Source organism: Tupaia chinensis, unplaced genomic scaffold, assembly GCF_000334495.1.
Source record: "Tupaia chinensis unplaced genomic scaffold, TupChi_1.0 Scaffold000239_1, whole genome shotgun sequence".
NCBI lineage: Eukaryota > Metazoa > Chordata > Mammalia > Scandentia > Tupaiidae > Tupaia > Tupaia belangeri.
In genome coordinates, this window is record NW_006159717.1 from 1,189,101 (window position 1) to 1,200,926 (window position 11,826).

The 11,826-nt window shown below is 41.0% G+C and overlaps 1 protein-coding gene across 5 annotated transcripts in view; it reads right to left on the reverse strand.

Moving 5' to 3' along the window:
- Positions 1–11,826, reverse strand: part of ZMYM1 (zinc finger MYM-type containing 1) — a 40,197-nt gene that overhangs the window by 7,340 nt on the left and 21,031 nt on the right. For 2 of the 5 annotated variants that reach the window (XM_006148695.3, XM_014587892.2), the window contains 4 exons: positions 9,611–9,764; positions 6,031–6,165; positions 5,818–5,855; positions 1,942–4,363 (listed from right to left, as the gene is read on the reverse strand). In XM_006148695.3, coding sequence (XP_006148757.2) covers positions 2,051–4,363; positions 5,818–5,855; positions 6,031–6,165; positions 9,611–9,764 — 2,640 coding nt within the window. In that variant the 3' untranslated portion in view covers positions 1,942–2,050. Of the gene's footprint in view, positions 1–1,941; positions 4,364–5,817; positions 5,856–6,030; positions 6,166–9,610; positions 9,765–11,826 lie in introns of those variants that run through there. The other 3 variants (XM_006148696.3, XM_006148698.3, XM_014587893.2) reach the window with 3 other exon arrangements.

Here is an 11,826-nt window from a genome sequence, read left to right on the forward strand (position 1 = left end):
AAAAAAAAAAGAGAGAAGAGGATAGAGAAAGATAGCAAGTGAACAATAGAGGGGATGTTAGTGAGAAACAGATATGGTTTATTATCTGTTGAAGATGACGTGTATAGTATTCTCAACTGGACTGGTCTGGGAAGTATTTCATGATGGGTGAAGTCTTTTAACAAGCATAATGAGAAATAGTGATTGACTGTTTTAAAAAATTATAATAATAATAATTATTGGGAAATGCATGGAAAAGACTTTGAATGATAAAGCGGGGAGATCGATGCCTCTGTATTGACTGACATGCATGGCATTCCCTTTTGAAAAAGCAATGGAAGTCAATGTAAAGTTATATGTAATCCAATGTAATATAAAGAAGATTATGATAATAATAAAAAAAAAAGAAAAAAAATGTGAAAAAAAAAACAACAAAAAAACTAAAGAATAGTGATAATAAATAAAATTTTAAAAAATAAATAAACTAGGGAACCAGCAATTAGCGTAATGGCTATGTCGCTGGACTCCCACGTAGTCGACCGCGGTTCATGTCCTGGACCCGGTGGCTTAAAACTCACGCCGGGCGCGTGTGCATGTGTGCCCAGGATCCCGAGAGGAGAATGGAGGAGAAGGGATTGCGGCGTGGCCATCCCCCCTGCCATCCCCCCTGGGGGGTGATTTCTCACTTTCTGTCTCTGTCTCTCTCTGACTGTCTGGTGAGCGCATGCACGCTGTGGCAAAAACCTCTCCAAAAAAAAAGAAAAGAAAAGAAAAAAGAAATAAACTAAAAAAAAACCTGAAAAAAAAAAAAAAAAAGAAAGAATCACAGAGCTATGTACTGATATGGGACAATCTGAAACACATCACATTATACAGAGAAGATAAATTGAAGAATAGTGTGCATTATACACCCTAAGTACCACTTACAGAAAATATCTCTAGAAAGATAATTAAGGTGGGACCAACAGATGGTATAATGGTTGTCATTTGACTCCCACAGTTGACAGGGGTTTGAGTCCCAGACCCAGTGGCTTAAACTCATGCTGGGCACATGCGCATGCATGCCCAAGATCCTGAGAGGAGAATGGAGGAGAAGGGATTGTGGCGTGGCCATCCTCCCTGAGGGGTGATTTCTTGCTGTGTCTCTGTCTCTCTTCTTCTCTGGCGAGCATGCATGCTCTATAGAAAAAAAATCTCTCTTGAGGAACAGGTTAACACTTCAGGGAGGTAGAACTGAGTTCTAAAACAAGGAGACTATATCATTCTATGTCTTTTTTTTTTTTTAAGAATTATTTTATTTATTCATTCATTTTATTTTAATTTGACCAGAGAGAGACACAAAGAGAGAGAAAGAGGGAAAGTGAGAAAGCAAGCCACCAGGTCCAGGACGCGAACCGTGGTCGGCCATGTGGAAATGTCCAGTGCCTCAACCACTACGGCATCTGCTGGTCCCCAATATATCATTCTATGTCTTAAGAATTTTTTTTCTTTTTAAAAAAATCTGCCAGAGGGCATGTGTATTTGTCATACAAAGAGAGACAAAAAGGGAGAAAGCACCCTCTCAATGGGGCATGGTTATACCGTAATCCCTTCTCTTCCATTTCTCCATCTTTCTGGGATTTGGAGCACACATACACATACACACAGCATGCTTCTCAAGCTATCAGGGCCAGGATTCAAACTGTACAGTTGGCTATGTGGGATCTGGCTCTCTTAACACCAGGACATGGGAATGGCTCCATCTTATGAATATTGAACCACATGTTAACATATACTGTTGTTTTTTAAGATTTTTAAAAATTTTATTTGTTGTTGTTATTTTTTTTATTTGACCAGAGAGAAAGAGAGAGAGAGAAAGGGAAAGCGAGAAAGCTACGCCACCAGGTCCGGGCTATGAACCACAGTTGGCCATGTGGGAGTCCAGCACGTCAACTACTGTGCCACCTGTTGGCCCCAACATGTACTGTTTAAAACCATCTTTTTCTTAAAAGAGAAGCATGACTGAAATAAAAAAAATGACCATTCCAACAGAAATACAAAATTCTTTTAGGTAAGTTCAACTGAGCAAGTATTATCTTTCTTTCATCTGAGTGATAAACTTTTGCACAATTCCATTTAGTCTCTCGGGCTCCATCAGTTTATTTACCAACTCCTGCTCCACAGCCATGAGGGCCAGGCCACTGAGCTTCTCTTGTCCCATGGTATGACATAAATATGTTTTAAGACGGGGCAGGATAGAAAATGAGTCTTCAGCATGTGCTGGAGAAACTGGCCAAGACAGAGCAGTGTACAACAGCTGTGAGATACACGGAATATTATTGTGAAGACCGTGCTGAATGAACAAGCAGCCAAGGCTGACGAGGTTGATGCGGTCGTAGTCGATGACGAAATTGAGCTTTGCATAGTGCCGGTAAAATCTGAGCTCTGGGATAAGGTCAGCATCGAGTTTATAAAATTCTTGAACATTTCTGGCTGTTGCTTCATTTAATGGTTCATTCCACTTAAATAGAAGTTCTGAAATTTGCTTCAGTTTATAATAATCGAACTCTGAAAAACATAATTTTAAATTCTGTAATATAGTATCCAATCCTTGGTAATAAATACTAATTTTGTATTGTTCTTCTATAGAGGTAGGAAAAGACATACTGGCTGAATCATCGAGATCCACTGTTTTTTGAATTTTTCTTCTTTTCCGAAGAGTAGGTTTTTCAACCTCAAAACCTTTACAGGTAATTTTCTGACATATTTCCTCTGTTCCCTCCCACATAGTTTTGAAATACACATCATTTCTTTCAGATGATAAACATTCCAAAATTGCTTCTATTTTTGAAGACAAAGAGAAAATGTCTATGGTTTCACTCTGAAGCTCTTTGGAAAGAATTCCTGTAACACTCAGTACTCGATAGAGAAATTTCAAACAAAAGATAAATTCGAATTTGGAAACCAGTGTCAACAGATCACTCAATTCATCAGCCAAACTTGTGTTTGCAGAATGGCTGGAGATACCGTCCAAGGTCTCAATAATCTCTGGGAGACTGTCAATCACAGACAGTAAAGTACGGTCTTGGATGCTCCAAAACTGTTGGGATGCGTGTTTCTGGCATGTTTTGTTTTGACTCAGCTTACAAATGTTTCGAAAACTTGCCAACATTTCCCCAGATGCAGGAATAGTGTGGAACAGAGAACTGAGCACGCTGAGAGCTCTTCGGAGTTCTTTGACTTCTTTACAAAACCTAATGACTGCCAAATCCAAGCAATGCGCGTAACAATGTATGTACAAGGCTCTTGGCTCTTCCTTCTTGAATTCTGCTGCAATCTTACTAAATTTGGTCCTCAAACTGGTGGTGCTATCATAGGCCTGGCCACGTATTTTTTTCAAATCAACTCCAATTTGCTGCAGATACGTTTTTATAGTCCTATGTAAGTGGGTCCCGGTCATCTCTTCAATAGCAACAAAACCCAAGAATCTTTCTTTAATTAAGATAGCCTTCGACGTTTTCTGTGGGTACCTTACACAAATTGAAAGCTGCTCTTTAGTGGTGCCATCAGTTATCTCATCACAGATCACTGAAAAAGCTGAGGAGACGTTGATCTCGTCCACAACGTCCTTTAACATTTCCGCCTTGATGATTTCAATAATATCATTTTGAACTTGTGTACTGTTATAGAAATCAACTTGTGAGTTCATAAGCCGAAATACGTCTTCTCCTTTATCCTTTGCTCTGATTTCTAACAATTCTAAAAAACTGCCTTTATTCACAGATGAAATAGACTGGTCATCTCTTAAGGGTAAACACTGCTTTCCAAGGAATAAAATATTCTCAATTATAAGCTTTAGGTACTTCCAGTTTCCCTCGATCTGTTTTGAATGAGTAGCTAAATGACCATGGACAGCTGCATCACCAAACTGGTATTCCCTCCAGAACTGCAATGACTTCAAATGTATTTTGCTTTTTTCATGCTTTCTGAACTTTTCCAGAGTTTTTTTCCAATTAAAGGTACCTTGGGCTGCACAGGACTCTCCTGCACAGCTAAACTTTTTCTGGTAGAACAACTGGCACGAGTAACAGAATGTCACATCTTTTTTACTACTGTTTTTCAAACGCTGAAAATTTGAACACCAAGGTTTTTGAACAGTTCTTGATTTACCCTTTACTTTTTGTACTTTGGATGTAAACTTTGGGTGACACGGTCCAGCACTTATTTTCACAGAAGTCATATTGTGTGAAGGGTCCTGGCTTGGCACTGTATCTTTTTGTATGTCTACACTGGAAGCCACTGCTGGCCGACCCAGTACCACCAACGAGGGTGAAAGTCTTGGCTCTTCCGTGCTACTGCTACAGGTAACACCAATGTTCGAATCACTGGGTGCCCTCTTTGAAATCTTTAGGAGAAAATGGTAAAATAGCAGTTGTTTTTACAGATTTTGAATAATCAGTTAAAATATCACACACTTCTAATAACACAGTAAGATGAGTGGGTGAGTTATATTATGAGCTCCACTGGAGGAAACAGTAGCAGTTATTTAAAACGTACTTATTTGTAATCTAAATTTATTACGAAATGTTTGAAGAATCTTTTAATATGTAATATAATAAAAACAATTTTCATTGCTCAGATGATTAGACTTGATTAGTAAGCATAAATAAAAAACAAAAACAAAAAAAACGGGGGTGGGGCTGGCAGGTGGTACAATGGTTAAGAGCGCTGGACTCCCACATGGCCGACTGCGGTTTGAGTACCAGACCTGGAGGCTTCCTTTCTCACTTTCCTGCTCTCTCTCTCTCATCCTGTGTCTCTCTCGTCAAATTAAAATAAGTAAATAAATAAATAAAGTTAAATAAAATAACTCTTAAAAAAAAAGGGGGGTGGTGGGGGTATGACTAATAATTTCTGTTTAATATTCTCCTTGGGGCTGGCAGGTGGCGTGGCAGTTAAGGATGCTAGATTCCCACGTGGTGGCTGACTGCAGTTCAAGTCCCAGACCTAGTGACTTTCTTAATTTCCCTTTCTTTTTTGCTCTCTGGTCAAATAAAAATAGACAAATAACTAAAGTTAAACAAAATAATTAAAAAAAATTTCTTCTTTAAAAATATTTTGCCAGGGAACCAGCAGTTAGCGTAATGGCTATGTCGCTGGACTCCCACGTAGTCAACCGCGGTTTGCGTCCCGGACCCGGTGGCTTAAAACTCACGCCGGGCACGTGTGCGTGCATGCCCAAGATCCCAAGAGGAGAATGGAGGAGAAGGGATTGTGGCGTGGCCATCCCCTCTTGGGGGTGATTTCTCACTTTCTGTCTCTATGTCTCTCTCTGTCTGTCTGGCGAGCGCACGCGCCCTATAGCGAAAACCTCTCAAAAAAAAAAAAATTTTTGCCAGAGGGTATGTGTTCACCAAGTGTACGTGTGTGTATAATAAATATATATACATATTTATACAAAAGTTATTCAAATATATATACAATATATATGATATATAATTAAATAATTACATATATAATATATACACGTATGTATAATTATTTAATTTTAATTATACATATATATGTATGTGTATATGTATGTGTATATGTATGTGTGTATATATATATATATACACACACACACACACACACACACACATGTATGTATAATTATTTAATTTGACCAGTGAGAGAGAGGAAAAGTGAGAAAACAAGCTGCCAGGTATGGGACTTGAACTGTAGTCAACCATGTGGGAATCTAGCACCTTAACCACCATGGCATCTGCTGGCCCCTTAAGTATTCTTTTTAAATGTATGTATATAATCTACTTGAAATATACAGTAGCAAAAAAGAAAAAAACTCAAGGTAAAACTTACATCCACAATGACATTTGCTGTTACTGAAGAAACCAGACCTGTTCAGAGAAATAAGGAGTATAAATTCAAGATCTTACTCGATAACCTGTAAAGCAGCGTCATAAACTAGAATTGCTTATTTTGTATCAGGAAACAAGAACGTTTAGCACGTCAACTGATTTGCCAAGTAAGACGAAACAGCGTTTGGTCGAATACCTTAACATCAGTTTTTACCTTGTGCGACGTCAGTGTCCGCGACAGGCAGGGCAGCAGGTGTGTCTGCCAAGGACACTATATTGCTGATCACTGGGGTTGTATCTTTCTTGGGAGAAGGCAGCTCCGGTGAAGTATTATGTATGGAAACATTCACTGGTAGAAATAAACACAAAGATTTCTTACAAACTAGGCAGAATAAATCAGAAAGCTCTGTTTAACAATGAGTGTTCTGGGGGACCAGCAGTTAGCATAATGGCTATGTCGCTGGACTCCAATGTAGTCAATCTTGGTTCAAGTCCTGGACCCAGTGGCTTAAACTCTTGTCAGGAGTGTGTGCGTGCACGCCCAAGATCCCGAGAGGAGAATGGAGAAGGGATTGTGACGTGGCCATCCCCCCCTGGGGGGTGATTTCTCAGTTTCTGTCTCTCGAGGAGGGCACGTGCCCTGTAGCAAAAACCTCTTTAAAAAAAAAAAAAAAGAGTGTTTTGGGATCAGCAGATGACCTAATGGTTATGTTGCTGGACTCTCTCATGTAGTCAGCTGCAATTCAAGTCCTGGATCAGTGGCTTAAAACTCACACTGAGGGGGCCAGTAGGTGACATGGTGATTGGAAGCACTGGACTCCCACATGGCTGACCATGGTTTGAGTCCCAGACCTGGTGGCTTGTTTACTCACTTTCCTCTCTCTCTGGTAAAAAATTAAAACTAATTAATTAATAAAAAGAAATAACTCACGCTGGGTGTGTGTGTATGCATGTCCGAAATCCCAAGAGGAGAATGGAACAGAGGGGATTGTGGCGTGGCCCTCTCCTAGGGGGTGATTTTTTTCCCCCAAGAGCCAATTGTTCTTATCTTTTAATTTCTTGCATTTGAAGTACTCTTCAATGACGTCCTTGGCCTGGGATTCCTTGCCATAGTCCTTAATTACCACACGGCAGCAACCAAGCACTTTACAGTATTTCCCTCTCTGTCAATTTTACAGAGGCCTACCCATTCCCATAATATCTTGTCATTGATCTTAATCAGGTTGATTTGGTGTTTGGCACAAAGGGCCTCCACCAACCTGGCATACATAGGTTCCTCACAGCTGGATGCAAGCACACATAGGTGGGCCGTGGCGGCTTGACGAATTTCACGTGGTAGGCCTTCGTGGGTGAGGGCGGTCTTCAGCACCTCTTGTAAAGCAGTACTAGTGTCCACTGCACCTCTAGCAGCAATGCCCTCCTTGGTCATGACCGTGGATTACAGGGGGAGCCAAACCTTGAATGCACCTAAGTCTCCGCGCGACTTGGCAGCATCAGGGAAAGGGCTGGGGGTGATTTTTCACAAAAACAAAATGAGTGCTTAGGGCTGCTGGGGCCTGGTGGTTACAGTGGCTGGATCCCATGTGGGTGGCAGCACAACTCAAGGCCAGGACACTGTGACTTAAGAAACACATGGGGTATGTGTGCATACCCAGATCCTGAAAGGAGAGGACAGAGGAGCAGGGATTGCAGCAGGACTATTCCTCATGGATGGGTGCATTCTCACATTAGCGGTCATCTCCCAGGAGGGCATGTGCCCTCGAAATTAAAAACAACAGTGTTTCAGGGACATTGCAAGTATCTAACAGCTTAAGGTATTATTGGATATTGGTGAAATATTTCTTAGGACCCAGGGATAATCAGGTTCTTCAATATAATATTCTTGGAACCAGCACATGATGTAATAGTTTTGTCACTGAACTCCCAAGTAGTCGACCAGAGTGTGAGTCCCAGAGCCAGAGGCTTAAAACTCATGCCAGGTGTGTATGTGTGCATGCCCAAAATCTAGGAGGAGAATGGAGGAAAAGAGATTGTGGGATGGCCAATCCCCCTGGGAAGGGTGATTTCTTGTTTTTGGTCTCTTTTTTTCTCTCTCACTCTCTGGCGAGCATACATGCCCTATAGCAAGAAACTAACTCTCTCTCTCAAAGAAAAAAAAAATATTCATTATAGCAGCACAAAATTACACTTCCCTGATATTTTTAATCCATTACCTTCACAAATGATTTCTCAGTCCTGTTTGAAATCTTGAGCAAATTTGTACTGTGAAATTTATCTATGAAGAACAGAAAAATGATTCCAATACAATCTATTGGGCCAGCACATGGTGTGGTGGTGTTTAAGGCACTGGACTCCTATATGGTCACCCATGGTTCAAGCCCTGGACCTGGCAACTTGAAAATCACATGTGTGTATGCCTAAAATCCTAAGAAAATAGAGAAGGGACTGCAGCATGGCCATTCCCCTGAGTGATTTCTCACTTGCCCTCTGTCTTTAGCAAGCACAGTTACCTAATGGCAAAAAACCTAAAAGAATCTCCTAAAAGAGCATCAATTTCTAACTCTCCCATAATTCATAGATCGTATCACCAATGGATCTAGGATGGTACCCAAGCGAGAACTGAGAGATTTCTGGAATGAGCCACTGTGCACAATGCTGGAACTCTAGGGGCCTCGCTGACACACTGGATCAACAGCATCAGTGACCCAGCGAGGCTCTGACAGAATCCCTGGATGGCTGTGAGGACACCACAATGTAGTTCTTTCTTTTTAAAGAATTATTTAACTTCAATTATTATTTTTTTCTTTCTTTTTTTTTTTTTTAAGAGGTTTTTTGCTATAGGGTGCGTGCGCTCGCCAGATAGAGAGATAGAAAGCAAGAAATCACCCCCCAGGGGGGATGGCCACGCCGCAATCCCTTTTCCTCCATTCTCCTCTTGGGATCTTGGGCACGCATGCACACATGCCTGGCATGAGTTTTAAGCCACTGGGTCGGGACGTGAACTGCGGTCGACTACATGGGAGTCCAGCGACGTAGTCATTATGCCAACTGCTGGTCCCAATTATTATTATTTTTTAATTTGACCCGAGAGAGAGAAAATGAGAAAGCAAGCCATCAAGCCTGGGACCTGAGTCAGTCGACCACGTGGGAGTCCAACACCTTTAACCACGTTACCTGCCAACCCGGCCTTACAGTATTCCTAACCACTTACACCTTGAGTGACACGTAACTAGAAGCTTTCTTCTGACAATGCAGGGTTAATATAGCATTCTATTCTATAGAACCACTCCTAGCATAAATGTAGTAAGTACTCAATATTGAATGAGTACCTCCCATGGACCAAGTCCAACATTCAACATGATAATCTATAAAATAAAAATTAAATCTCTGGTGGTGAAGTAGCCTTCCTTTTAAACAAAAATACTTTTTTTTTTTAAGAAATTATTTATTTTACTTTTATTTATTCCTTCATTTATTTTACTTTGAACAGGGCCAACACAACCTACTTTGACCAGAGACACACACACACACAGAGAGAGAGGGAAAAGTGAGAAAGGAAGCCACCAAGTCCAGGACTCGAACCATAGTTAGCCATGTGGGAGTGTCCAGCGCCTTAACCACCATGCTACCTGCTGGTCCCACACAAAAGTACTTTTAAATAGTTCTTTGCAACACGTTTTCAGACTGCTTTGACTTTTAAACCAGTTTAATCTGGCAGTGAGTCAAGGCTATAAATTCGAGCAAAGCAGTCACACTCAACAGGCCCTCAGCGTCTGCAGGCGTCGACAACATACCTGTGGAAGGCTCCGCCTTCGCTCTGTTGTACGCAGAGAGACAGCTGACAGAGCAGAAAAGCTCGGTCTTCCCCAGGTCCTTGGTGGTCTCAGTCAAATCCTCTGAGGGCTTCGCTGATTTGCAAGGAATAGATGTCAGTGTTTTGGCTGATTTCTGTTCAGAGAGTAAAGCAATACTTATGTTTTTGATATATGACATATATGGTTACGAAACAAAAACCATACCCACCGCTGCTTGTAGTTGAAATATTACAAACAATGATACTGAAGATAATTTTTATACTTTATTAAAAAACAGAAGAAAAGATATCCCAGAAAACAAACAGACAAACAAACAGAAAACTAGTATGTCTATGTGAAAGTTACTTTTTGGGGCCAGCAGGTGGTGTGGTGGTTAAGGTGCTGGACTCCCACTTGGCTGACCACGGTTCAAATCCCAAAACTAGTGGTTTGCTTTTTCATTTACCCTCTCCCTCTCTCTGTAGGACATGTGTCTATTCCATAGCAAACTTAAAAATAAAAAAATAAAAATGGGGGGCCGGCAGGTGGCATGACAGTTAAGGGCGCTGGACTCCCACATGACTGGCCATGGTTCTAGTTCCTGACCTGGCAGCTTACTTTCTCACTTTCTCTCTCTCTTTCTCTCTCACACACTCTCACTCTGCCCCTCTCTGGTCAAATTAAAATAAATGCATAAATGAGACCAGCAGTTAGCATAATGGCTATGTTGCTAGACTCCTATGTAGTCGACCACGGTTTGAGTCCCGGACCTGGTAAACTCATGCTGGGCGCATGTGTGTGCGTGCCCAAGATCCTAAGAGAATGGAGGAGAAGGGATTGTGGCGTGACCATCCCCCCAGGGGGTGATTTCTCGCTTTCTGTCTGTTTCTCTCTTTCTGGCAAGTGGACGCACCCTATAGCATACACTTCTCAAAAAAAAAATGCATAAATTAAAAAGTTAAATCAAATAATTCTTAAAAAAAAAAATAGAGGCTAGCAGATGGTATATTGGTTACATCCTGGACTCCCACGTAGCCGACTGTGGTTTGAGTCCCGGATCAAATGACTTAAAGCTCACGCTAGGTGCGTGTGTGTGTGTGCCCAAGATCCAGAGAGGAGACTGGAGAAAGGACTGTGGCATGGCTGTCCCCCTGGGGAGTGACTTCTAGTTTTCTGTCTCTCTGTCTCTCTGACAAGTGCATGTGCCCTATAGTAAAAATCTAACTAAATTTAAAATGGAAAGTTACTGTTTTGTATATATAAACAGACATATGTATATACATAATACATTTATGCACATATCCATATAAATATATGGATACATTTTTACATACAAATATATACATATACGTGCATTCACCAGCAACAGTAATAACAACATATGCAAGCAATGAAGACAATGGTCAAAGGAGGCTTTCATCACCTAGGCAGTGAAAGCCTTCCGATAAAGCAGCAACGGTCTCAGTCTCACCTGGCTGCCAACTTGGGCATCAACTTGGGAAGGCCATCTGGTGCTGAGGAGGAGCCAGAAAAGGGTGTTTCACACACAGTGCAAGGTACTGGGGAATCCCGGTCTTTCTAGTTTTTACTTCATGGCAAAAACCAAACCAAACCAAAACCAAACAACTACACAAAGAAGTATAGTGTGAGGTCAGACACAACAAAGGTGCAAAGGAAAGGTTATCTATGTGAGGGTCACCAGCTATTCTTTCTAGTGAAAGAGGAAGTGTTGTTCTGGGACTTAGGAGTGCAATACTGGTAACCATAATGGAACAGAACTGCTTTTGGAGATACACGGCACAAAACAAATGAAAATATCTTCTTTTAAAAAATATTTTATTTAACTTTATTTACTCATTCATTTACTTATTTATTTATTTAAATTTTGAGCAGAGAGGGACAGAGTGAAAGAGTGAGGAAAGTGAGAAAACAAGCCACCAGGTCCAGGACTTGAACTGTGGTCCACCATGTAGGAGTCCAATATCCTTAACCACCACGGTACCTGCTGGCCGTGAAAATACCTTTTTAAAAAAAAAAAATTATTTAACTTTACTTATTTATTTATTCATTTGTTGCACTTTGACCACAGAGGGACAGAGAAAAAGAGAAAGTGAAAAGCAAGCCACTAGGTCCGGAATTTGAACCATAGTCAGCCATGTGGGAGTCCAGTGCCCTTAACCATCATGCCACCTGCTGGCCCAAAAATATCTTGTCCC